This window comes from Sorex fumeus, unplaced genomic scaffold (assembly GCF_029834395.1).
Source record: "Sorex fumeus unplaced genomic scaffold, SorFum_2.1 ptg000122l, whole genome shotgun sequence".
Taxonomy (NCBI): domain Eukaryota; kingdom Metazoa; phylum Chordata; class Mammalia; order Eulipotyphla; family Soricidae; genus Sorex; species Sorex fumeus.
This window is the reverse complement of record NW_026606179.1, coordinates 13722226-13749536: the sequence shown is the minus strand read 5'-3', so window position 1 is coordinate 13749536 and position 27311 is coordinate 13722226. Positions and strand designations below refer to the sequence as shown.

The 27311-nt window shown below is 58.9% G+C and overlaps 1 protein-coding gene across 3 annotated transcripts; it reads right to left on the bottom strand.

The window, feature by feature from the left end:
- Window positions 1-84: 84 nt before the first annotated feature.
- Window positions 85-27059, bottom strand: SYMPK (symplekin scaffold protein). Of its 3 annotated transcripts, none has more exons than XM_056137163.1 (27): window positions 26924-27059; window positions 23343-23466; window positions 23194-23259; window positions 22541-22594; window positions 22365-22438; window positions 20421-20547; window positions 19642-19891; window positions 17618-17788; window positions 15779-16018; window positions 13607-13761; window positions 12826-12976; window positions 10704-10908; window positions 9801-9951; window positions 9093-9328; window positions 8181-8262; window positions 7945-8058; window positions 7346-7493; window positions 6653-6813; window positions 5638-5746; window positions 5444-5544; window positions 5073-5163; window positions 4563-4664; window positions 1880-2067; window positions 1148-1324; window positions 970-1065; window positions 411-761; window positions 85-239 (listed from the first exon to the last, which is right to left on the bottom strand). In XM_056137163.1, the coding sequence occupies exons 2-27, from the start codon at window positions 23445-23447 to the stop codon at window positions 102-104; spliced, it is 3843 nt and encodes a 1280-aa protein (XP_055993138.1). In that variant the 5' UTR covers window positions 23448-23466; window positions 26924-27059; the 3' UTR covers window positions 85-101. The 3 variants fall into 3 exon arrangements, with proteins under 3 accessions (XP_055993138.1, XP_055993137.1, XP_055993139.1); XM_056137162.1 differs by having other exon boundaries at window positions 26936-27051; XM_056137164.1 differs by lacking the exons at window positions 20421-20547; window positions 23194-23259; window positions 23343-23466; window positions 26924-27059 and having other exon boundaries at window positions 22541-22597.
- Window positions 27060-27311: the final 252 nt, after the last annotated feature.

The following is a 27311-nucleotide window of genomic DNA, read 5'->3' as shown; positions in this document are numbered from 1 at the left end:
ATGCGCATGCGCAGACAGACTCCGCCCGGCCCCGCCTTTTAATCCTCTTTAGACAAAGCCCCGCCCCGCCCGCCCTCCCGCCCCGCCCCGCCCCGCCCCCGTCAGCTGTTCCCCTTGGTCTCCAGTTCTCCAGCATCCTCTGCAGAGGGGCTGGGGGTCTTCGCGGTGTCCTCCCCCGCGGGGGTGAGGGTCTGAGGGCTCCGCTCCTCCTTGGAAGCCAGGCCGCCCGCTGCTGCCTCCTGGTGACAGGCCAGGAAAGGGGGAGTCCGGTTAAAGCAGCTTTGCACCTCACCCCCCTGCCCCGCGGTCCTCCCTGGCGGTGCTCCTCCCGCCCGAGGTCCTCCCCCCACGCCCTGCAGTCCTCCCGACCCACCCCAGCCCCGCGCCCAACCGCCATTCTCCCCCCCCACCTTGGGGAGGGGCCCCTCTAGACTGGAGTCCAGCAGGGCGGCCTCAGTGAGCCCCGCGTCGTCATCCATGCTGATGAAGATGGCTGGGGTCTCGCACTCCGGCCCCTCCTCTCGGAAATCCATCACTTCTTCCGGCTGCTGCGGGGGGCCCGGCCGGGAGGCGGCGGACGAGGTGGAGGCGGTCGAGGCGGCTGCGGGAGCGGTGGAGGCAGCAGCCCCCATTCCCACCGCCCCCGGTTTCAGCTTCTGTTCCTCCTCCAGCTGCCGCTTTAAGGCCTTCTCCTGGGCCAGCCGCAGGCCGATGAGGTCCTGAGGGGCCCGGGGGGCGGGCGCTGGAGGCTCCAGGTCATCCTGAGGCACGGGGGTGGGGGGGACACGGCCTCTCAGAGAGGGGTGGGGGCCCAGGCATGGCCCTCACCATCTTGCATCTCCCAGAATGAGAGGAGCAAGGCTGAGACCCCAAGGAGACGGAGACCAGGGCAGGTGGGCCCAGGGTGCTCCTGGCAGGAGATGCTGGGCAGGCTGTGGTGCCTTGGGGGCCAGGGCTGCAGGCTCTCACCTCTTCCAGGGATCCCGCGGGTACCTCCTTGGCCTCCGGTTCCTGCTTGCCGCTGGCCTCCAGGATGGCCATGATGGAGTTGGGGATGTGTGCTTGCTGCAGGCAGGGCGTGGGGCCATGAGTGCCGGAGTTCTGGCGGCCCTCTGACCCCACCCGACCCGCCCAGCCGGCAGGGTACCTGGTGTGGGGTGAAGGAGCGGACGTGGGCCAGCAGCGGCTCCCGCAGCTCGGGGCACTTGTCGAACACGGCACTCAGTTGCTGTGGCGGCAGCTGCAGAATGACCTGGAAGCTCTGCGGCTTGGTTCGCTGGCAGCACTTGATGAAGCCCTCCCACACCTTGGGGTACTTCCACACCTGGGAGAGGCGAGTCGGCGTGAGGCGGTGGCCCAGCACTGCCACCCAGAGCCTGCTGTGGGGGCCCTTGCGTGCCCCATTTCCCACAGTGGCCTTGGGGTCCCACCTAGCCCTGACTACCCTCCCAGGCAGTGGGGTCGCCAGGGATGCTTAGCCAAGGGAAAGAGAGCCAAGTGTCCCCGGGAGCAGGGGGCAGGTGCTTGGAGCAGAATGAGGGGGTCAGCCCTAGGGTGGAGTCCAGTCTGGGGGGCTTGCAGAAACCCTGATTTCTGGGCCAGGGCAACAGCACAGTGGGGAGTGTGTTTGCCTCGCACACAGCTGACCCCCGGTTCAATCCCTGGCATCCCATAGGGTCCCCCATGTACTGCCAAGAATGATTCCTAAGTGCAGAGCCAGGAATAACCCGAGCATTGTGGGATGTTATCCAAATTCCACCCCCCCAAACAACAACAACAACAACTCTGATTCCTAGGTTCTATCAGCTCTGGGCCGTGGCGGAGGGGCAGAGACACCCCCTACCCAGCCCGGGATGCCCAGTCCTCCTGCCCCCGCTACCTGCTTCATGATGAGGCGGGCCAGGATGTTCATGACGAAGCCCCCAAGGCGCGGGTACATGGTGAGGGACTGGATGACGGTGCGCATGAGCAGCATGGGCAGGGGGCTCTGCTCCATCAGCTGCTGCATCACCACCGCCAGCACCTCCGACGTGTACACGTTCCGCTCCGCGAAGCACAGGTTGGTGGCTGCGAGGGGGGCGGAGACGGGTCTGTCCTCCTGGCCCCGCTGCCCTGGGCAGCCCCAACCCCTGCAGACCCACCCGACCCGCCCAGGGGCCACTCGCAGATGAGTCCTGGGGCCTGGACCCTGAAAGCCAGTGGGTGGGGGGAACACGTGCCCTTGGGCGCGCCTGGTGAACAGGGTGATGGAGACCCCTGCCTTCTTGCCCACCAGCCCAGAGCTTGAACAGGACACAGGATCAAGGGCCATGACAAGCGGTGGGGTGTCAGGTCAGAGTGACGTGGGGATAGCTGGAAGAAAGAGAAGGATGAGGAGGGGGCCTGGGTGGACAAGCCCCCCCAGCTTCCTCTGGGAAAGTCAGGGTCCGAGGAGAAAGCTTCCACCAAGATGAGCTGGGAGTGGCAGGTGCTAACCCCACACCCGTGGGCCTGGCAATGGCCCAGGGAGACCCCAGGAACCGCCTCGGAATCCCCCTTTCTCCAAACACCACGTGCGATATGAGCAGATGAACCAGGAAGTCTTTATTGAGCAAGAAGAGACCCTGCCCTAGATCTGGAAAGGCTGATGCTGGGGGTTCCCCTGAGGACGGGGCTCCACGGGGAAAGGAGTGAAGGAGGGGATTTTCCGGCCAGACAGGATGGAGCAGGTCCAGTGTGGGGAGGGCCCACCCAGATTCCTGCCGATCCCTTCACAGGAGGAGCTGCCCTGTCTAGTGGCCTCCAGCTCCAGGGTGCCCCCCAGATGTGTCCCTCCCTCAACAGGTAGCCTGCGGGGTCCACATGGTGCAAAGCAGTGACCCTGGTCCCAGAGGTCAATGCAGATCCAGCCCTGACCCAGAACTCAGCTGAGCTGTGTGTTCGAGGCCCAGGTTGGCTTCCCCCAATGTAAGCCCTGACTTTTGTTGTTGTTGTTGTTGTTTTGGGGCAATATCTGGTGATGCTCAGGGCTTACTCCTGGCTCTATGCTTAGGGGATAATATGGGATGCCAGGAATCGAACCTGGGTCGGCCGTAAGGCAAGAGCTCTCCCTGCTGTCCCATGACCCCACCCCCAAGGCCTGACTCTTGACCAGGCGCTCTTCCCAGTCCCAAGATGGCCCAGGGTCAGCCCTTCAGTTCCAGAAACGGGGTCTCCTCTGCTACCTTGCCCCTGTTCTTTGTCCTGCCTGTACTGGGAGGGCTAGGTGGCCCCCTTCCTCCAGAAAGCCTTCCTTGACGTTCCATTTCCTTGCCAGCTGGTGCCTCAGGGTTGCCCTGTCTGGCCTGTGAACTCTGGGTCACTGCTGTGGATGGCGATGGGCCTGGGGAGGGTGGGACCGGGTGCTCTCCAGCCCGACCGACCGTGTCCCTAGCATGACCAAGGGCACTGGGAACTGCCCTAGTTTCTGCATGAAGAAAGGGCTAGTTACAAAAAAGCACCTCAGGGGAGGAAGGGGCAGAAGGGGGGCAAATGCCTGGGGCTAAGGCTGCTGGCACTGCACACTTGGTGGGGGTTGGCAGTGCCTGGGCACACTAGGATTACAAACAGGACAGGCTGATGGAGGCAGGCTGGTGCAGTGTGCTGGGTGGGGGCGGGGGCAGCTCTGTCCCAGAGGCTGGGGGCCAGGGTTGAAGACCCCCGGGTCTTCTAAGGGCTGGTTTATAACACAAAGGTATCAGAGAGACAGGACAGCAGGAAAAGCAGCCCCTGTGCACGTGGCCACCCAGTTCAATCGCTGGCACCACCAGCTGTGGCCCCCAAAACAACAACTGGCGCCCTCTAAATTTGGGGTCACACCTGGCACTGCTTGGTAGCCTGCCAGTTTGACAAACTGGCAGGCTACCGAATGTAACCTGCCCACACGGCAGAGTCTGGCAAACTCCCCGTGGCGTACCCAATATGCCAAATACCAGTAACACTGAAGGGTCTCATTCTCTTAACTCTGAAAGAGCCTTGAATATGGCACTTAAAAAAAAAAATCTCAGGGCTAGGACGAAGAGACGTTACTGGGGCCTGCTCGAGGCAATCGACGAATAACAGGATGGTTGTGATTGTGATTGTGACCTGGCACTGCTCAGGGGCTGTTCCTGGCTCGGTACTCAGGAGTGACCCCTGGTGGTGCTCAGGGATCACACACAGCACTTCACCTACAGGGCCAGCAGGGGGAGGGTGGGGGCGGGGATGCAGGCTGAGTCCTTCCCCCCACCCCGTGTGCTTCACCTTCATGCCAAGGCGTACCCTGGGGCCTAGACAGCAGCCTGAGGAGCCCCCTCCAGCCATTTCAGGCTGCCATGAAGCAGGGCTGAGAGAGGAGAGGCAACCCCCTGGGCACTGGTCTGTGAGAGAAGGGAGGGCCCCCAGAAAGTGTGTGGGGGGTGACCCTGGCGGTGAAACCGGGTGTTTTCTGCAGACACAGTCTTCGCGAGGGGTGGGGGGGCACGCCGGCAGCACAGGCCGTGTCTGTGTGTGTGTGTCCCCAGCTGCAGGTTCCCGGGTGAGTGTGGGTCCCTGCAGGGCCTCACCTTTGATGATGGACTTCATGTCACACTTGGCCGAGTCAATGTTGTGCAACGCGATGAGCAGCTCTCCGGGGTTCAGGGGGGACAGGGCCGAGTTCCCTTCACCTGCAGGGGGCGGCAGTGCATGCAGACAGCCCACCCGCTGCTTGGTGCTTGGGGCGGGGGGTGGGGGGAACGGAGAAAGGACACACGGACCAAGGAGATGCGTGGGAGAGAGAGGCAGGAGGAGGCTGAGGCAGATGAGGCCAGTGTAACTGAATCCCAGCGCTCCTGCCCTCCTCATGGGGCCAAGCACCCCGGGGTGGGACCCTCTCCTAGGACTCCAGCACCCTGGGAGGGGTGGGGAGTGACGTCCCACCTCGCTGTGGTGTCCAGGTTATGGGGGAGGGGGAGGGCTCTGTGTTCAGGCCTGTGGTTTTCTCACCCTTTCCTTTCCCACCGCTCAAACCAAACCCATCTCCAAACGCGGGGCACAGCGGCGCCGGGAAGGGGCCCAGAGGCCGCGGCCCATACCGTGCTGGGTGCCGAGCAGGCGGTTGAAGACCTCCTTCACCACAATAGGGTTGAGCTTGATGAGCTTCGGCAGCGCTTGGATCACCTCTTTCTGCGGGGGACAGGGAGGTGGCGTAGCTCAGTCCCCATCTGCCTGGCCCAGGAGTGGAGTGCAGGGGAAGACGGGGCAGGCCCAAGTCCCCCTGCCTCTGGAGAGGAGTGTGCTGGGTACATGTCTCTGTATCTGTGTGCTCGCATGCTTGCATGGATCACGTGCCAGCGAGGAGGCTTGTAGTCACAAGGGGCTGGGGGAACCCAGCTCTGACAACGCCCCCATGGGACCTGCCCAGGTATCCTCCTGTGCCCCCCTGCTCCCCGCGGTGGTCCCCCACCTTCTCCAGCCCGTTGAGCACTGGGATGAGGAACCGGACATCTGGCAGCCGCTTGTGGTACAGGTCCCGGACTCGCTTCACCAGCTCTGGGGAGGGCGGGACTGCAGGCAGAGCCAGGGGAGGCAGGGGTCAGAGAGGGTGGGGTGAGATGGCGTGCGGGGGCAACGATGCCGGGGCCCACCATGGGCACCCACCTTTGTCTGTGAGGCTGTGCAGGCAGCGCGTGACCAGCGTCTCGGCACCCTTGGGGCAGTTCTCCACCAGCAGCAGCAGCTCCGGGGAGTTCATGCCCATGCCTCGGATCTGCGGGACACACGGGACAGGACCAGGGGACCGTGAGAGGAACCTGATGTGATGTCATCGCTGCCTATGACAAACCCACCAGGCCAGCGCGCGCTTGGACAGGGCTGTCGGGCTGAGAGGGTCTGGACCGCCACATCCGCAGCCTCTGGAGCCTTCCTGCCTCCTGGGTTCAGCCCCAACCACCACCCCATTTCCTTGCTGGGGACGGTCTGGCTGGCTCGAGAGCCCTGGCAGAGGGCAGCCTGCCCTGCTCCCGTGTGCTGTGCCCGCACCCCCGTGTGGCACCCCCCGTCCGCTTTGGGGGATAAGCGACAGGGAAGCGGAGAGGGTGCTGCCGTGACCTTTCACCCCCATGTCACAAGGCAGGACAGACCACCTCCCTCTTGGCACGGCAGCAGGTAATGCAGGGGTACGGGCAAGAGCCGGGTTCGATCGCTGGCACCTTCCTGACTACCACTGGGACCACTGGGCAGTGCCTGGGGCCCTGCGGACTCCCTGCACTGAGCCCACTCAGCGTCAGGGATAGAAGTTAAAAACAGCTCCTGGGGCTACATTGACAGCACAATGGGGAAGGTCTTGGCCCTGCATGCAGCTGACGTGGGCTGGACCCCTGGCATCCCACAGGGTCCCCTGAGCCCCACCGCAGTGATCCCTGAGCACAGAGCCAGGAGTAAGTTCCGAGGACGGCCAGGTGTGGCCCCGAAATCGAGACCATGAAAAAGCCACCACACCTGGGCAGCAAGGCTAGCCCCGTGAACGCAGCGTGGCTAAGGCCACCCGGAGGACAGGACAGAGAAGAGCACGTGTGACACTTCAAGACAACAGGCATGTCAGGACAGGGCGCAGGGCTCAGGCAAGGAGAGGCTGCGTGAGGGCCCCACTGTGGCTGCCCTGCTGCCCACTCACCGGCTGCTCGATGACCCGCAGCACCGTGCGCTTGATGTCGGCGATGGCCTCCGTGTACACGGCTGCCAGCTCGTGGATGAGCCTGTGGTTCTGTGGCAGCAGCGCCAGGTAGAGGTACAGACACTGCTTCACTGTCTCCTCCGTCCAGGGCGCCGCCACCTCTGCGGGAGGGCCGGGACGGTCAGGAGCAGCCCCCTCGCACTCCAGGCCCAGGGTGGTCAGGGGGGCACCATCCCTTATGCCCAACCCCCTGGCTCTGACAGGAAGTTCAGCCCTCAGTGCCATGGGGGTCTGGCTCTGCCCCACCTGCTCCCACTCTTTGGGACTCCCAAGTCTGTGCTCCTGAGCAGGCCGTACTCTCTCCCCTCCTGGGGCTGGACCCCCTCACCCTGCCGGCTTAGGCAACCAGTGCCTTCCCGGAAGCCTTCCTGGCCTGGCCTGAGCCTTCCCACGAGTTGGGGTGGGCCCCACTGCTCCATCTCTAATTCTGAGGACCCACCGTGTTGCTGAGGGGAAGGACTGCAACTATCTTGCCTGGTCTGGACTCCCCCACACCCCCGCCCGGCTCTGGCCCCCTGTGAATTCTCCCGGCGCGCCCCCCCGCCCCACCTCCGGGAAGGTCTCCCTAACCACCCCTCCAGCTGGGTCAGGCGCCACCCGGGGCTCCAGGCGGCCGAGGAAGCCGCCTCACACCTGTGTCCTTGTCGGCGCCGAAGAGCACGGAGGGCGGGTTGGGGTGTACGAGCAGCTGCAGGTAGTTGAGGGCGAATTTCTCCACGTACTCGCGCAGCTGCTCCTTCTCGTACATGCGCTTGATGAAGAGCAGCGCCTGCGAGCGTACCTGGCGGGGGGGGCATGGCCTGGCTAAAGCTGGGGACCCCCGTCCCCGCTGTCCCGGGTGATGCCTATCCACCCCGGGCCACCATGCAGAGCAGGCAGTGGCGGCTGAGTCCCCGCCTGGACACGCTGCAGAAGGCACCCAGGCCAAGGGGCTCCCGACCACACGTTCGCACACGGGTCCGCTCGTGTTTCTGGCCTCAGGTCCCACGTGTGCCCCAGAGCTCCCTTACTACCCCCCCCCGCCCCCACCAAGCCAAAGGCTGTGTTTGCCCTGTGCCCCGGCGGAGCCAGGATGAAGGGAGTGCGTGGCCCCAGTGGTGGTGGGGGGGAGGGTGCGTGGTCCTGGCGGGAATCCCGCACGAGAGGCCAGAAAGGCTGGGTGCCACCTGGCAGAGCTGTCCAGGGCCAAGTGGGAGGGGAAGGGCCGGCTGCGCTGGGGTCACGGCAATCACCTTGTCCTTCTCGTGGGAGCTGAGGTCCAGCAGGACGTGCAGGTACTGGAACTGGCGGGACGGGCGCTTGAAGATCAGGTCCCGGAGGGTGGACATGCCCAGGTAGGTGCGGCTCTGGGGAGTGTGGGCAGGAGCTGACCTTGGGCAGCCTGTGGCCCGCTCTCATCCTGGGGCTGCAGGCCGAGTCCTCGAGTCCCTAGAGCCCACCCCTCCACTCCTCAACCCCCCTCACTCACCTCATCCTCACAGTACTTGCGGATCACCTCCAGGGCGCTCTCCGTGATCAGTGGGGCCTCCAGCACCACTTTAGTGAAGACCCTGCCAAGAGGAGGGTTGGGGGCTGCAGCAGGTCTGCGAGGGAGCCGCCCGGGGGGACTATTTCAGGCGTGGTGGCCACTGAAGGCCCCTCGGAGACCATGATGCCAGCACAGGTGGGGGAGGCATCGGTGGCCAAAGCAGAGGGGACAGGCCTCTGGGAACTGGACAGTGGCCCGCCAGACTGGGCACACACAGGTCTCGGCCGCAGAGGCAGCGTGTTACCCACGAGCAGTGTGGGCAAGATTCTGGCGGGTAAAGGCCTGGAGGAGGCTTTGCAACAGGAATAGTTGCGGACGGCATGGGGAGAAGGGCAGAAGAGCTGGAGGTAAGCTCAGCTCCCACGCAGCCTCCAGGGTGGGAGCAGGGCTGCTCTGGGAGCCTGCCCAGGAGTGCAGGGTGGAGAGACGGGACCATGGATGGGTGGGAGGAGGGACAGATGGATGGAAGGATAGACAGATGGGTGATGGATGAATGAGAGGGTGGATGGGAGCTTGGATGAGTAGATGAATGAATGGGGGAGTGGATTGGTGGATGATGGACAGGTGGATGGATGATGGACAAGTGGATGGACGAATGGGAGAGTGGGTGGGTGGCCAGATGATTGACAGGTAGATGGATGAAGAGGAGAGTGGGTGGATAGATGATGGACAGGTGGATGGATGAATGAGAGTGGGTGGTGGGTAGATGATGGACAGATTGACAGATAGATGGGAGGGTGGAGGGGTGATGGACGGTCGGATAGATGGGGTGCTGGGGAAGAGGCAGGCAGATCGGAGAGCAGGAAAGGGGGCTCCTCCTGAGGACAGAGCTCTGCAGGGCTGTGGCCTCACCCGTCCTTCTGGTCTGGCTTCTCCTGCAGGCCGGAGAGCAGGCGGATGAGGCAGTCCTCATACTTGTCCAGGGTGCCCGCGGCCCCTGCGGCCAGGTAAGCGTTGTACTCCTGGTAGAGCCAGGCGAAAGCTAGGTCCAGGCGGGCACGCACATCCTCCAGGATGAAGGATAGGACCTCAGCCTTCAGGCCTGCGTCAAACTGCGTCACCAGGCTAGCCAGGATCTTTATGCGTACCTGCCAGGACAGGAAGCTTGTGGGGCCAGCGCCCACGGTAGTGTCCCTCACCCAGCCCAGGCTAGAAGCAGGGAGCAGTGCAGACCCCGGGTCCCGTGAGGAAGCACGTAATGACCGACAGGCCCAATCTGTGTGTGGGGAAAGTGAAGGGCAGAAAAAAATCACGCCCAAGTCAAACTGGAGTTTCCAGGAGTTTCTGCACACCCAGGTGCCATCTTTAAGGCCTGCCCTGATGGGTGCAAGTGGGGGGGGGGGGAGGGTATGTCCTCTGGGGGAAGATGCTGGAGTGGGTGGAGGCCCCAAACAGGTTCGGAGGCTCTGTGTGGCCTGGCCAGGGTCTGTCGAGTGATGGTGCTCACGCAGGAGCTGGCTCACGAGAAACAAACTCCAGAGACTGAGGCTGAGTGGCCAGTTTGAGGCTCTCGAGCTGGGGGAGGGATGTGGGGTGGGGTGGGGGGGCTCCGGAGCACACCTGCGCCGCCCCGCTGCAGGCCACAGCCTTCTCGGCCCGCAGGATGCGCTTCACGGCCCCCAGCTTCATGGCCTCCACCTGCGCGTCTGTCAGCGGCTTCAGCACATCGCTCAGACGGAAGATTTTCTTGCGCCCACCAGCGCCTGTGAGTCTGGAAGCAAGGCCAGGGAAGGGCTTTTGGAGCATGCTAGGACCCTCAGGTCGCCTTGGTGACACTGTCCCAACTTCAACTCCCCCCGCTCCAGCTACCTCCTGGCACACAGGAGCACAAAGGGACTCCTGCTCCTCTGGGGTAGCAGGGGGGAAGGGGGTAACATGAGGATGCAATTTCGTCATTAGAAAGCTGACCTCGGGCCAGCAAGCTAGCTCAGGGTAAGGCGCTTGTCTCGCCTGGAGTCAACCCTGGTTCAGTTCCCAGTATGGCAGATTGTCCCCTGAGTACTGCTGGGAGTGACCCTAGTCCTAGAGCCAGGAGTCAGCCCCAAGCTTCACCAGCATGCCACCAAACCTAAACAACAAAAACACCAGGTGCAGAGGCCGGTGGGGGTAGGGGAGAGTGTGGAGACGGACACTCCCGCTCAGCGGGGCAAGGTTCTGCAAGTGGCCAGTGGGAGGCACGAAAACACACCAGGGTCTCCTGGGGATGGGGCTGGATGTGGGGGGTCCGACATGCCACAGCCAGCAGCATCTTCAAGTTAGGGCGCACCCCCCGCCCCGTGGCTTCAGGAAGCGGCCACTTGGCACCCCAGGAGCGATGATCTAGTGCCCCAGCCATGCTGGGGTCTGACTTCATCCCCCAACCCCGCCTGGGACCCACACCCTTGGGAAACACCCGGAGGAAGAAAGGGCCCCACTCAGGGTCAAGGGCAAGACGACTCCAGCCTGGCCTGGGCGGGGACTCACCGGGGCTGCGTGACGGGGATGATGGGCTCAGGCCTCCTCTTGGCCTGGGGGGCCTCCTCCTCTAGGGTGGACATAGTGCTCAGCGAGCCCACCACGGAGATAGCCTGGCCCTGTGCCGACAGGCGCCGCTTGATCAGGACGCTCTCGGGCTTCACCACCTTCTCCTCCTTGGGCTCCTCGCGGCACTGCTTGGTCTGTTCCACGCCTGGGGAGAGGCAGCCGGGCCAGCGTGTCACCCCGGCCCGTCCCAGCGGGGGCCAGACTTGCTGCTAGTCTCCTGACTGCAGAACTCACTTAGTGCCTCTCTAGAGAGGCCCCGGGTGATGTGGGTCCCCTGTCCTCAGGCAATGACGAGGCGCTGACTAGACAGGCCTGGCCCAGCTTCCCCGGCAAACAAAGAGCCATTTCTTATTTTTTCATTTTTTTATTATTAGTTTTGGGACACACCCAGCTATGCTCAGGGCTTACTCCTGGCTCTGTGCTCAGGGAACTATCTGGGAAGCCTGGGACCGAATCCGGGTCAGCCTCATGAAAGGTAAGTGCCCTTGCCCTCTCCAAGAACACCAGCCTTTTTTTTGGGGGGGCTCATGCCCAAATGCTCTTGTAACCTGGGATTGCCCCTGGCTCTGCACTCAGGAATTACTCCTGGTGGGGCTCAGAGGACCATATGGGATGCTGGGAATTGAACACGGTCGGCCACATGTTCGACCGACTCAGGAATGACTCCTGAGCACTGCCATGTGTTGCCAAAACACACTCCCCTCAAAAAAAAAAAAGTTGGGGTGTGGGAGCAAAGGCACAGCAAGGAGCTTGTCTTGCACATGACCAACCCCAGTTCGATCCCCAGAACCCCACGTGGTCTGAGCTCAGCCAGGAGTGACCCCTGAGCATAGCCAGGTGTGGCCCGACAACCAAGCATTGGGGCCAACCCACATATCTGTAAACACATAAGTGTGGGTTCACAGAGCGACTATTTTTTTTTCCTTTTTGGGTCACACCCAGCAATGCTCAGGGGTTACGCCTGGCTTTGCACTCAGGAATCACTCCTGGCAGTGCTCAGGGGACCATAGGTATGCCAGGGATCGAACCCGGGTTGCCCGCGTGCAAGGCAAATGCCCTACCCACTGTGCTATTGCTCCGGCCCCCACAAAGTGACTATTACTGAATAATAATAAAAGAAATGCAGCAAAGATGAACCTCGCAGATGTCTGCTCGGCGAACAGCCAGACCCCCACAGGACTTCACACCAAACTGGCCAAACTGCTTTGGGGTGGTGGAGGGGCCCTTTCCCCAGGATGCCCATGAGACCCAGATAGGTTCTCAGGGTGAGCTCAATGTGTGCAATTTATACCTCAGCAGTACCATGAAGGTGGGAAAGCACCGCAGCTCAGAGAGGTTAAATAAGTTAACCAAAGACACACAGCTGTTTAGCAGTTGATTCCATCTTTCTTTCTTTTTGTGCAGTGCTGGGGATGGAGCCTTGGGCCTCATACACACACAGCAGGCCAATTCTAGTTCTGAACCCTGGACCCAACCTCTACCATTTTTTTTTTTTAAGTAAAACAGATTTTATTTGGAGGTTTTGAATGAGAGGAGGAGAGAACGAGGGAGAGAGTGGAGAGTAATGTGCTCAAGAAAGAACCTGGGCTTGTTCAAGGATGTAGAGAGCCCCTATACACATCCCAGCATTAGACAGGAAAGCATGAACGTACACATCTCAAGAGAGCAGATGGGGAACACATGTGCTCAGGTGTCACAGTGCTCAGCTACATGGGTGTAAGAAGCACATGGGCTCAGCAGCATATGTGCCTTGGTTTTTTTTTTTTTTTCTGCTTTTTGGGTCACACCGGGAGATGCTCAGGGGGTTACTCCTGGCTCTGCACTCAAGAACTACTCCTGGCGGTGCTTGGGGAACCATATGGGATGCCAGGGATTGAAATCGGGTCAGCCGCATGCAAGGCAAACGCCCTCCCCGCTGTCCTATCGCTCCGGCCCCTGCCGCCTCTTTTTTCCTCAAGCCCTCATCCTCAGGTGTGCTGGAATGTCAAACGGCAGGGTGTGAGCCAGCAGCTTTCCAGAGCCTGGCCTGATTCCCGTTGCGTCACTGTCTGGCGACACTCACCTGGGCCCAGACCGGCCGCTGTCATCTGCGTAGCCATGAGCCGGGCCAGGTGCTTGATTTGGGCTTCGGTGCCCGCCGACTCCACAGGGGTGTAGATGGCTTGGAAGGATGCGGGCATGGCCTCGGGCAGGTACACCATGCTGATGAGGACCTGCAGAGCGGGGTGGGAGGCTTGGGCCTGTGCTCAGTGGCACAGGCTCCTGGCAGGGCTGGAGGCTCCACGCACCAGGGCGCAGGGTGGACTCTGGCGCCGGAAGGGAGGTGGGGAGGCCAAGACTGAAAACTGCTGGGGGTCAAGGAGCCTCAGAGCAGGAAGTGCTGGGACCGACATGGCTGGGGGCGTCTTGGGCAGCACGTGGAGGACGGCGCACGGAAGGGTCTCACAAGGAACCAACTTCCAGAAAAATTCACCTTCCTCTGAACATGTCTCTGTTTGGAGCTGAAAAGGAGACTTCAAACGCTCGCCAGGTTTGGAACAAAATAGAGTAGGAAAAAATAAATGAAGCCACTCTAATCAAAAAGTGTGGGACGTTTTGATTAAATGGGATTTCGATGGAAAGTCAGCTCCAAAAGGAGAGGATGGGATGGGTCTGGACAGGCTCAGTCTCCCAGCGCCGTCAGGAGAAGGACCAGAGAAGGGGATGTCCCCAGATGAGGGGAAGCTGGCGGTGACCCTCTCTCTGAGGATCAACTGTTCCAGTGAGACTAGAATCATCTGGAGGAGGGAAAGATGGTGGCGCCCATGTCCTGCCCTGCAGGAGATGCTCCCCCCACTTCTCACCAGGTTGGCCACATTGTCGGGTGTCAACAGAGGCTGCAGGAACTCAGCGGTGATGTCAGTGTCCGACTGGCCTGAGATCTGGGCTGAGGCCTTCGACGTCCCGGACGGGCCTGGCTCCAGGTCCTTGTCCTCATCATCCTCTCCCAGGTTGGGCTCTAGAAGGAAAAGGAGGCAGCTCTGGGTCTGCCCCTTCCCCAGGTACCCCAGGTCTCTGCCACCGGGAGTGGCAGAGACAGGAAGCGCTGACCTGGGCGGTGGCCCTGGGCCTGCCTGGAGTGTCCCAAGAGCTGGGTACCTGCATCTGGCTCGACGCTCCCCTGGGAACCTGGCACAGTCCAGGAAGAGCCCATCGGGCTGGAAGAGGAGGAAATGCTGAGAGCTGGGGGCCAGGAAAGGTGTCAGAACATTGGGGCGCAACCCCCAATGGCATATGGTCCTCCAGTGGGGCTAACTAGCTTTGAACGCCACCCCCACACAGCGGGAAAAAAAAATAGAGAAAAAACTGAGTTAAGAATTTCAAAGCTTTGGGGGCTGGAGCGATAGCATAGCGGGTAGGCGTTTGCCTTGAACGTGGCCGACCCGGGTTCGATTCCCAGCATCCCATATCATCCCCTGAGCACAGCCAGTAGTAATTGCAGAGTCAGGAGTAACCCCTGTGCATCACCAGGTATGACCCAAAAAGCAAAAAAAAAAAAAAAAAAAAAAAAAAAGAATTTCAAAGCTTTGAAATTTGGGGGCCGGAGCAATAGTACAGCAGGTAGGGCATTTACCTTGTACACTGGGTTCAATCCCTGGCATCCCATATGGTCCCCCAAACACTGCCAGGAGTAATTCCTGAGTGCAGAGCCAGGAGTAACCCCTGAGCATCTCTGGGTATGACCCCCACCCCCCAAAAAATATTTCAAAGCTTTATTATTTATAAACTTGTCATTTGGGGGTGGGGTGGGGCATAGTGTACAGTTGCTCAGGGGTTACTCCTGGCTCTGTACTCAGGAATACACCTGGCGGTGCTTGGGGAACACTATGGGATGCCAGAGATCGAACCCAGGTTGGCTGCATGCAAGGCAAAAGCCATCCCTGCTGTACTATCGGTCCAGCCCCAAAACCTGTCTTTGAACCGACTCAGCCTCACCGGGCAAAGGTCAAAATATAAGGGAGTCCGCAGTGAGGGTATGGGTGGAGGCATAGTGTGGGAAATGTTAGCAGGTGTAGAACTGGCCACATCAAGAAAAGGTCTGAAATACAAAGACGTTCCCTCAAGCACCAAGGCTTCCTGAGGTCGGCTGGGGAGAGTTTCACCCCTAACCCAACTTTATGCCCCAAATTTACTAAAACTAAAGAAAGGAAGAAAATTGGGGCCAGAGAAATAGCACAGTGGGTAAGGCACTTGCCCTGCCTGTGGCCAACCCAGATCCAACCCCGAGCATCCCGTAGGGTTCCCCCTGCCCCACGAGGAGTGATCCCTGAGCACAGAGCCAGGAGTGCGCCCTGAGCACCGCCAAGTACTACCCCAACACACACACACACACACACACACAAACCCTATTTATAAATGGAACAAAGGAGAGAAACTCAACATCCACAGGGTTTTCAGAAGGAAAACATACTTTAAGCACGGTTCGTTTGGGGGAAGAGAGCAAAGCGGGAGAATCTTCTCCAGCCGTTCCTATCCGTGGATCCTGAATTTCTCACCATCATTTTCTTTTTTTTTCCTCTTTTTCCCCCTCTTTGGGTGACACCCAGCACACAGGGGGACCATACAGGGTACTGGATATCGAACCCAGGTCAGCTGTGTGCAAGGCAAACGCCCTCCCCACTGTACTATGGCTCTAGCCCCCTCACCATTATTATTATTTTTTTTTCTTTTTGGGTCACGTCCGGCAATGCGCAGGGGTTACTCCTGGCTCTGCACTCAGGAATTACTCCTGGCAGTGCTCAGGGGACCCTATGGGATGCTGGGAATCGAACCGGGGTTGGCTGCATGCAAGGCAAACGCCCTACCCGATGTGCTATCGCTCCAGCCCCCACCTTGCCATTATTTTCAAGTCTCTCTTGTAATTCTGTGTTGGTCTCTCCGACTGTCACTGTCACTGGGTGACTTGTAATGCCTGTGACGGGAGTGACGCTCCTGGTCAAAACCCTGACGCAGCCCACAGTGGCGCCCTCACTCACCTAACTTCATCTTCTTGAGCGCGGAATCTGAGTCATCCCGGGGCCGCTTTCGAGCATCCTTCCCGCTGGGCATGTTGCGGGCGATCTCGGCCTGCGGGGTGCCCAGGTCCACCAGCAGGGTGGTGATCTGGGCCTGGAACTCCAGGGAGGCGGGGTGCTTGAGGACGCTCAGCAGGTGCAGCTTGAGGTTCTTGCGCACGCTGCTCACCTGGGATTTGCCCAGGGTTGGGGGCAGATTGGCTGTGAGGAGAGAGGCAGGGCTGGGAGCTGGGTTCTGGTCTCGGGGGCCCTGCTGGCGCCCCCTCGGCTGCCACCCTCCCCGGCCCCACCACCGCAGGGCTTTGATGAGAGCAGAGAGCAGGCTGGACCCTGAGGCCTTCCTCCCTGTCCATGGGGACCAGTGCCCAAGGCTGAGAACCCTCAAGGTTTCCGTCCATCTTAGTGCCCCATGTAAACAGAAAACTCACCCTCCCTTCTACTCGATATCAAGTTTCATTTCCCTTCATCTCTGGCCGGGAAATTCCAATGTGCCAACCCACAGGCAGGCTCAAGTCACTGCTTTCACTTCCGGAATGTTTCAAGTGAACCACGGCAACAGTTTGACATTGGGCTCCCGGCACTGGAACGACCCTCTAACGACTAACAATCACCTGGACAAGCAAGCCCCCCCTGTTCCAGACAATAAGAGGATGCCTGTAATTCTGCCTGCCCCACGTCCTGACCCCCATTCTCGGCCAACATTACCCTCATTCTCTGGGGAGGAGACCGCCCTGGATCCATCTAAGCCTAACTGAGCAAGAGCCTCTGGGCCAGTAAGAACGCGGCGATTCCTTCAGCTACTGTGATTGGTTTAGAGGGTGGCTCCTAATCTCTTCTCAGCCAATCAGAAACAATGAGCACCCACCCTCAGACCTTACGGTTGTCCAGGGGATGGAGCAGCCTGGACTTAACTTTAGGGCCATCTCTGTGCCCTCAAGGAAAGAGACAGACACAGAAACCGATCTGGAGAATAGCTACAAACCCATGCCTCCACCCCAGATTATTTTATTTCCACACACCAGCAAGGGAGAGAAAACACAGTAAACAGTCTTTAGCGCAGGGGCTACCACGACAGCAGGGAGGGTGCTCGTCTTGCATGAGGTCCACTCAGCTTCAATCCCCAGCATCCCATATGCTCCCCTGAGCAGCACTGGAAGTGATTCCTGAGTGCAGAGCATCACCAAGTGTGGAAAAACAAACAAACAAAAAACCAAAAAAACAACATACAGAAAAAGAATCCTCACTGCATAACCCTCAAATTTTGCTTGTCTGGTTCACCTACCCTTACTGCTTTTTTGTGGGAAAAGGATAATGGGGGAGGGGAGGGGCCACCCCTGAAGATGCTCAGGCCTACTTCCAGCTCGGGGGTCGTTCCCAGCAGTGCTTGGGGACCACAGGGCACCCCGGAGTCCTAGTCTCCTGATGCAAAGCCTGCCTGTAGCTACTGAGCTCTCTCTCCAGCCAGAGAACTGAACATCTTATTCATCTTGAGGGGTTGGGGGCCATAACTGCCTCTGCTCAGAGCCTCCTATGCAAGGTCGGAGATTCGATCAGATCATGCACCTTCCACCCGCCAGTGAGGGCAAGATTTCCAAACACCACCCCCACACACCTGCACATGAAAGCCGTCAGCATCTGCTTAAGACCCCGCCAAGAGAATCCTTTCTGGGTGTCCAGACAGGCAGACTGCTGGGCTCTCGTGGGGGTCCCTTGGGATCTACCATGAGTCTTCCATTTCCTCAGGCACAAGCAACCAGGCAGCGCAGAGGAAAGACTGGGGGAAGGGAGCCCCCGACTCACCATGCAGGGTTTCATAGGCCTGGATCACCTCTGACATAAACATGGGCCTCTGGCGGGCAATGTTGGCCAGGGAGCCCAGCGCCGTGGTCAGGTTGATGGAAGAGATGGCTGGGTGCACCATGAACTTCAGCAGCTGCTCCAGGGCGGCTTTGCCCTCTTCCCACAGTGCATCTGGGAAGGAGAGAGTAGATTAGCAGGAAGCCACCTCCAGGCCGCAACACGGAGACTGGCACCATTGGAGGGTATCAAAACTTAATGATGGAGCCAGAGCAATAGTATAGCCAGGAGGGTGTTTGCCTTGCACACAGTCAACCCAAGTTTGATCCCTGGCATCTCAAGAGTGATTCCTGAGTGCAGAGCCAGGAGTAACCCCTGAGCATTACCGGGTGTGACAGTCCCCTCAAAAAAATGGTGATGAGGCTGGAGTTATAGCAAAGAAAGTAAGGCACTGGCCTCGCATGCTGTTGACCCCGGTTCAGTCCTGAGCACAGTGCCAGGAGTAAGCCCTGAGCACCACCAGGTAGGGCCCCCCAAGCCAAAAATAAGTAGGGGCTAAAGAGATAGTATAAGCTGGGAGGGCACTCGTCCAATACACAACTGACCCGAGTTGGATCCCCGGCATCCCATATGGTCCCCTGAGCCCAGCCAAGAGTGATCCCTGAGTGCAGAGCCAGGAGTAAACCCTGAGCATCGCTGGGTGCGCCCCCCAAAACCAAAATAAATAAATAAGAAAATCTCAAACTCCACAATCCAAAGGACTTCATTCCTCCCTCCTCTACCCAGTCTCCAAAAACTCCTAACATATTAGAAGATCTTATTAGTTAGTATCGGCAAAAGCACAACAAATGCTAATTTATTTAAAACCATCAATGGAGAAAGTGTAAATAGAATGTGATAAATTCAAAATCACGGAGTTCTTTGGGGATCACACCTGACAATGCTCGTGGGTTGCTCCCAGCAGTACTGGGGGACCCTGAGGCACCCAGGGATCGAACAGGGTTCTCCCGCATGCAGAGTCTGCTCAACCCTGACCCGGCCCAGGAAAGATACCATGAGCTTACAGGGCTGAGCAGGCTCTGTGTGCCTAAGGTGTGGGTTTGCTCCCCAAAACAGAACTGGGAGAATCCCCTGAGCACCACCACCCCAAAAGCTAACACCAAAATGACATGGTTTGGGGCCCACAGGTCACTAAGCATAAAAAATACTGCTCCTGTGTGCAGCTCACCCCATAGCTTGCCCAGAGAACAACTTCCTCTGCCAGCCATCAACACATCCATGCCCAGGCCCACCCCCAACAGTGAAGGCCACCATAATAATCCCCGGGCAGGGATGGGACTGGGCGGTGGAGCACTTCTTACCCTGCACGTCTGAGATCCTGGGTTTGATCACCTGCATCAAACCCTCACCCACCCCAAAAAAGGAAAGAAAACAGACTTCAGGGGCTCGAGCGATAGCACAGTGAGTAGGGCATTTGCCTGGCCAACCTGGGTTAGATCCCCAGCATCCCATAAGGTCCCTGAACACAGCTGGGGTAATTCCTAAGAGCAGAACCAGAGTAGCCCCTGAGCATTGCCAGGTGTGACCCAAAATGCAAAAAGAAAAAAAAAAAGAAAGAAAACAGACACAGATCTGGCAGTCAGGAAAAAGAGAGATGCCCCCCACCCCTCCAACCTGGCCCAGAGGTGGAGCAGAGAATCTAGCCCCCGCCACCACCTCTGGCACAGGGAGGTGGCCTGTCTGGGAGCCCTGGCACTGGCACTGCGGGCCATCGTGCTGCTATGCAGAGTCCACGGCAGCAAATGACCCAGGGCACAGGCAACGACGGAGGACTCCCATTCCCTATGCACCCAGGAGAGGGGGGTTTCTCTCCTCTCCTGGCTTCAGAGACAGAGTTCCCCGAGCAGCTGCTGGTCCAAGCATGCACTTGACTCATGGGTGCTGCCAGATCTGAACCCAGGCAAGACGGGGAAAGGGTGGAGAGAAAGCTGGGGGAAGCGATTGGGGGGGGGGGAGGCGGCACTCACTGTACTGGATATAGGGGTGGTCCCGGGGGATGCGGTCCAGGCTGATGTCATGCTCCTGCCGCCGGGGCACCTCAGAGTCAGCCATGCGCGGTGAGAGGGTGACGATGAGGCCCTCCACGAACTTAATAGCGTGAGTGCGGATGCCATCGTTGTCCGAGTCCAGCAGCAAAATGATGTCCCCCGCCATGGCCGACACCATGTCCCAGCAGGCCTCCTGGAGCTCGCTGATGACACGCGACTTCACCATCCACTGTGGGGTGGGGTGGGGGGATATGGCAGTCGGGACTCACAGTCAGTGGCTGACCTCGTGATCCAGAGTTCAAGGAGGGGCAAGGGCCCATTCACTGGGGGCCACTCTGATTGATCCCTGCCTTATGCTGGGTCACAGTGGGGACAGATCCCAGGGTGACCAAAACAGACCTTGTCCGGTGTCAGGAGGCCTGTAGCCCAGAAGCCTGAAGCCCCAGAGGAGCAGCTAGCACTCCAGTGCCCACGACCACGGTGGGGCTGTGCACAGCTGTCATTTACTCAGGACTGAAGACCTTCACCCCAGGGCACTGTTTGCTCCCTATTTGGGGAGGGGAGCTTTGGGTTCCACCCGGCAGGTCTCAGGGGATCCTATGGCTGCTGTGCAAGGCAAGCACTGGCCCCCTATGGCCCCTCTCTAGCAACCCCCCCACACACTGCCAGCATGCCCAAGCAGGAGGGGTCTCCCACTGCGCTGCGGGCTCCCGGAAGCAGCCTAGGCTGGGGGTGGGGGCGGCAGGCTGCAGGCCCACCTGCAGGGCCACCCTGTAGAGCTGCGTCATGGTGAGGATGGCCTTCTTCACCACGTTCACGTTCTCGTCCCGCAGAAGCATGTTGAGGTTGGCGATCAATTTCAGCAGCAACTCGATGTCGCGCTTGCTGGGGGGGGGGGGGGGGGTGAGCAGAGGGAGAGTGGGGTCGCATGAACAGAGCCATTAGGCTCTGGGTCAGGAGCCCCAAAGAGGGAGCAAGGGCGGGAGGGGCCAGCACCCCCATCAGCCCAGAGGTCCAGCTGGCACCTGGGCCCATGTCCTGGCTCGGGGGTGAGCAGGAGGGACTCCCCTGGCGGGGGTGGGGGGGGGGGCGGACAGTGAGGTAGAGGCTGTGGGGGTCAGGGCCCTGGCGAGCCCCGGGGAACAGGCTGCAAAGTGGGGTCCTGATGGGGGCTGCGGTGACGACCCTTCAATGGCTCGTGAGGTGAGAAAGGGGCCTGGGGGCCGTGAGGGCTGGAAGCAGGGTAGGGCGAGACACAGCAGGGGAGCAGGCGTTCTGGGATGTGTGTGTGTGAAAGTTCGAGAAGCAGATGGTGAAGAGACTACGCGTCTCATAACCGCTCACATCCCAAAGACCAATTGTACGGTCAGGGTGCGGCACCAAGAACTGGGGTGCAGGTTTTGGGTGAGGTGGCACAGGGCTTTACTTGCGGCGCCACTGGATGTGCCCACAGCACCCAGCCAGAACCTTCCCAGCACTGCTGGGTACTACCCTAAGACCAAGAGGAAGGGGGTGAGAATAAAATTTTAAAGAATCACTCTTTTTTATTATTAAAAAAAAAATGTTCACTGAGCCACACCCAGTGGTGCTACTAGCAGGACTTGGGGACCACACAGGCTCCTGGAGATCGAACCTGGGTCAGTTGCATGCAAAGAAAATGTTTCACCCCTGTGCTATTTCTCTTCTCCCCTTCCCAATTTATTTTGAACTTAAACTTCATTTTAAGTTAAGTTTTTGTTGTTTTGGGCCACACCTGGCAGGGCTGGGGGGACCGTATGGGATGCTGGGGACCGGACCTGGGTCAGCTGCATGCAAGGCAAACACCTTACCAGCTGTGCGTGTGCTCTCTCTCCCTCCCTCTGTCCCTAAAAATTCACTTTAAATTAGACAGCAGAGGGGGCTGGAGTGACAGGACTGACTGCAGGTAGGGCATTCGCCTCGCACGCAGCCGACCTGAGTTTGATCCCTGGTACCATCCACTCTCTCTCTCTCTCCCCCCCACTCCTCTCCCCGCTCCCTTCCTCCCTCTCCCTCTGTCCCTCCCTAAAAATTCATTTTAAATTAGAGAGCACAGGGGTCTGGAGCAACAGGACTGCAGGTAGGGCATTTGCCTCGCACATAGCTGACCCGAGTTTGATCCCTGGCACCACATGTGGTCCCTTGAGCCCACCAGGAGTGATCCCTGAATTCAGAGCCAGGAGAAAGCCCTGAGCAGCACTGGGGGATGTGGACCAAAAGGAAAAAAAAAACCAAGAGCACAGTAGCACAAGGGAGAGGGAGAAGGGAAGAGGGGAAAGAGAAAGAGAGAGAGAGAGAGAGAGAGAGAGAGAGAGAGAGTATGTATGTCCCAGATGTAGGGGTGTGAGTGTGTGTCTGAGGTAGGAGTGTGTATGTGTGTGTGTCTGAGGCGTAAGTGTGTGTGTCTGAGGTAGGGGTGTAAATGTGTGTATGTATTTGAGGTAGGGGTGTGTGTGTGTGTGTGTGTGTGTGTGTGTCTGAGGTAGGGGTGTGTGTGCTGCTGCGAGAAAAACCCAGAGCACACACTGCACCAAGTCACATCACTTGCATGACATGCATGCGCAGAGGCAGGGGCGGGCAGGAAGGAGGCCTGCGGCACCCTCATGGGTGAGACTGTGTCTACACGTCACCACAGCGCCAGGCAGGCAGGCAGTTAAGGGCGCTCGCTCAGTGCCGGGCCATACCAGGCCTCCTCAATGAAGCCGATGACAAACTTCCGCACTTCGATCGACTTGTCAGCCTGGAAAGCGATGATCTCCTGCCAACAGCACAGGAGTGGAGGGTCAGGCAGGTGCTGGGAACGCAGTGCCCCCCCACACACACACCCCGCCCCTACACCACTTCCCCTCCACTCACTTACATCAAGGAAGTTGTCCAACAAGGTGGGGTCTTTGTTGATGATCAGTTCCTGGACCTGGGAGGTGAGGGAGCCCAGGGGTGAGGGTCGGTGTGTGAAGGGGACACATGAGCCGTGCGAGAGTGGGGACAAGGAGAGGAGGACACACCCCGGCTCACTGATCCTCCCAAGCAGAGCTGCTAAAGGGCTCCCCCAAGGTCCCAATCTCGTCCCAGCCCTCGCCTCACAGAGCCACTTCTAGACCCAGTAAGAGCCTCAGGGGCATCAAGTAGTGGAGCCACCACATGGGTGACGGGGCAGAGTGCTGGGTCTCCTGTGGCCCTGGCACTCCAGAGCAAGCATCGTGTACACCTCTCTGCTGAGCCCAGAGCTGGCCCCACCCGACACCCATAGGCTAGGGGTTCCCTGCTGCAGGAGGGTCCTACCCGGGACTGGGCCCCAAGGCTGCACACTGAGCAGATGGGGGACCTGCTCGCCTGACCTTCTCATCTTTCTGGTTCCTGAGCCCAACCTGACCGTGCTGGGGGACCCTGCGGCGCTAGGGATGGAACCCAGACCTCCCGATGCAATGCCTGCGCTCAGCCTCCCCAAGAACTATCCGGGGCCTCCTGAAGTGATGTCTGAGTCATGCCTGGTGGGCCCACGGCAGCCCTCACCTGCTTGAGCACCGTGATCTTGGAATCATTGGTGATCAGCGCTGCCTGGTTCAGAAGATCCACCACCTGGAAAGGGGGCCGAGGGCGGTGAGGAGGCCAGTCTTGCCAACCCCCCAGGCACCCCAGGGAGCCTCACTTCCCACACTCACTCGCTCAGAGGTGGTCATGCCATCGATGCCTGGCCCCTCCTCCTGCGTGAAAAACTGGGATGCCACGCTCCGGCGCGTGACACTGTCCCCGCTGCTGCCCGCCATGGCTGCCAGTCGGCTCTCCCTGGAGAAAAGCGTGGTCCAGCTGAGGGCTCAGCAGAGATCGGGGCCGGCCGGCACGCGCACCCCTGCTTCCCAGCCGGAGGGTCTTTGCTGGGTCTTCTGAAACCCCTCTCCACCCCTGGGTCTCAGGCTGGGTGAAGGGGTGTCACGCTCACACCCGGGCTGGAGCACTTAATGCAGGAGTATGCCCCACAGCTAGCATGTCTCCCCGGTAGGCCACCTGCCAACGCACAGCTCCCAGAAACGCCAGGGCGAGCCACGCGCATGGCACACACCCCAGGCCATCAGAGGGGAATCCTCAGGAAACCCAGTCTGCGCTTGCCATTTTCGGCAATACCAAAATGCATTAGAAACGAGATAAAGGGGCAAGGCCGAAAAGAGAGACAGTGGGCTGGGTGCTTGCCTTACATGCGGCCAACTCGGGTTTGATCCCAACACCCTATATGGTCTTCTGAGCCCCACCAAGAGTGATCCCTGAGCAGTCGGTGCAGTTTAAAAAAAAGATTTAAATAAAAAGACCACCACACCTGTTGAATCAGATATATAATTTAACTTTTCCCCCTAAAGCTTATGTAACAGCCACAGAACGGTTTCAGGCAAGAAGTGGACAGAAATGTTAGGGTCCCCCACACTTCCAGACTATTGAGTGAGCTGTCACGGTCCAGCTAGGAGGCAGAGCTGCCCTTCCTATGTTCACAGGGAAATACTCGAAAGATACTACAAAACCTGGTAACAAGCCTTTGAAGCAGGTAAAAACAGAGGAAGGAGAGAGTCCAGTGGGTAGGGCACGCTGCCTTACACATGGTCCACTTGGATTCAACCTCCAGCACCCCATATGGTCCCGAGTCCCCTCAGGAGTGATCCTGAGCGACAAGCTAGGAGTCAACTGGGTGTGGTCAAAAAACTTGGAAAAAAAAGTACTAAAATATTCACTGTAATTATTAAAAAACAAACAGTGTCCTACCGTTGTTCATCGATTTGCTCGAGCGGGCTAGTAACGTCTCCATTTTGAACTTGTTACTATGTTTGGCATATAGAATACATCATGGGTAGCTTGCCAGGCTTTGCCATGGGGGTGAGATACTCTCAGTAGCTTGCTGAGCTCTCCAAGAGGGGCAGAGGAATCGAACCTGGCTCGGCCTGGCTGGCTGCGTGCAAGGCAAACACCCTACCGCTGTGCTATCGTCCAGCCCATTATAAAACAATCCAATGATTATCCCTGCAGCAGGTCACCCTTCTCGCTCAAGCCTTCCCTGATCACCCCATTTCAAGGGTCAGTTTTCTTTCCCTCTTCTGTGTTGCCCCCCCACCCCACCAGGTGCATATTTGCCACAGAGAATAAACTGCAAAATCTGAGAGGGAAGGATGCTGGTAGGGGTTATGTTGTCACTCCAGCATAAAGCAGGCCAGGGTGACTGCTCTAAATCATTAAGTACCCAGAAGGCTTCCACCATCGCTGAACTCAGCATCCCTGCTGGTTTTCAAGCTTGAAAAACATGAGCTAGAACGGCAGAGCTAAAGGGGACACAGCACATTCTTCAAAGGCTGGAAGCTAGGGGTCAGTCCCACCCCTACCTCCCACCATCCCCAAGGTTCTCTAAGTACCATTTTCATGGAGCCATAGCTCAAAACGCAAAAATAAATAAATAAATAAATAAAAATGAGAGAGAGAGAGCAAGCGAGCACAAGAAATAAACAGTACAGTGGTTAAGGTGCCTGTCTTGCACATGTTGGACCCTGGTTCAAACCAGGAATGATTTCTGAGCAGAGCCAGATGTGTCCCCAAAAGTTAAAAACAAAACGAACAGAAACAGTCATATTGGGACCAGAGAAATAGTACAGCAGGTAGGGCACTTGCTTTGCACGTGGCCAACACAGAGTTTGATTCCTGGCATCACATATGGTTCTGAGCTCACCAGGCATATTTTCTGAGAGCAGGGGCCAGGAGTAAGCCCTGAGCATCACCAGGTATGGCCCCAAAACAAACAAACAAAACACTAGTATTTATTAATATGTAATGCACAAGTCTAACATGCATTAAAAAAAAAAACTTTTAAGGTTTTGAAATGAGAAATTTTTTTTGGTTTTGTCTTTTGGCACAGTTGGTGGTGCTGGGAACTGAATAGGGGTCATCCACATACAAGCACTATCCAGCCAGAAGTCACATCTTAACTCATTTTAACCTCACACCATCGCTCTTTGGGTTTATCTACTAGTTTCGGAAGGGGCCTTCTAAGTTGCCCTAACAGGCCAGTTGGTTCAGTGTGGCACTTGGTGAATCATTGATATTAAAGGCCACTGAGGGGTAGGGCTACCCCTAGATGTGCTGAATATAGGGCCCACAACTGGGAATGCAGTAGCTGCTATTTTTTTGGTGCTCAGAGCTGACTCCTGGCTCTGGGGGTCAGGGATCACTCTTGGCAGGGCTTGGGGGACCATGTGAGGTGCCCAAGATTAAGCCCTGATCGGCCACGTGCAAGGCAAGCACCCAACCCGTATGGACTAGCTACAATCCTTTCAAGGGCCACAGAGCTAAAACCCCCCAGGCTTTAGCAGTACGGGGGTGTGGGAGAGCATTGAGATTTTCCTCCTTCCTTCCCCGACCCCACTTTTTCACATCTGAAAGGCATTTTAGTCCTAAAATCGAGCTCCAGTTTCTTTCCCGCCACGCCAGACTCCCTATGGAGGTACATCTGGGGCTCCTGGGAGCTGCGGCTCTGACTCCAGGTCACTCACTCCCCTTCCCACCGGTGGATTCCTGTCCAGGTCGCATAGCCCCACTGCCACGCGGCAGGCAGACATTCCTGGGTGGAAAAATTTTCTTATTTTGTTCATCCCACAAAGAACAAAGTGCTGGCGTCTTCGCCGGCCAGAGCCGGGCTGAGAACACAGCTGGAGGAGCCCCGCCACGCACGCAGCGCCGGGCACGCACAGCCCTCGGTTCAAGCAGGTCCATCAACAAATGGATGGTCACGTGACGTGAAGGACAGGCCGCGGAGCCAATGAGGGCGAGGCTTCCCGAGACGGAGGGCGGGAAAGCCAGGCCGCGCGGAGGAAGTGACGTTCGCGCCGAGCTCCGAAAGATGAATGGGAGCTAGGCCGGCAGATGGGGCGAAAGGCTGTGGCGGGCCGGCAGGGCGGCGTGAGCTCCATTCGTGCCGCAGGAAGGCGCCAGGAGGGCCAGCGCAACCCCAAAGGCAGTGCAGCCTGCGAGGCCAGGAAGGTGCCGAGAGGCCCGGCCGGCCCCCGCGACGCGGGGCGGACGCGCCATGGGGGCCACCTTGGAACTTCAGCCGGAGGGCCACGGAGAGGGGGGTCCGGGACAGGGAAGAAAGTGGGGTACCGAACGACACTTGGCGGCCATCTCCCGCCCTTTCGGAGCCTCTTCTTAAGACTCTCCTCCCGTCGTTCCCGGGCCCCGCGCTGCACTGTGCACCCCCGCCTCCCGTCCCGCTCACCGCGGCTCTGACCTCGGACCCTCGCGCCCCCTCAGCAGCGCCTCTTCACAGACGCTGCCGCCGCCATCTTCCGCTCGCCGCCGGGACACTGCGCACACGCCACTTGCGCAGGGCCGCCGGGAAATGGAGTCCACACCGCGGCCCGACCCCGCCCCTACCTCTGCCGCGCGGGTGGCCTTCCATCCTCCTGCAGAAGTCGGCGGGACCGTCCTCCTTTTCCGCCCCGCAAGCGCCGCCTGCTGGGCAATGTAGTCCTCTCGGCGCGGCGCCGGGCCGCGAGGCTTCTGGGAAATGGAGTCTCGGCGGCCCGGGCTGAGGCTAGAGGCTTCTGGGAAATGGAGTCCTCGTGGCCCTGGGCCGGGCTGGGACTAGAGGCTTCTGGGAAATG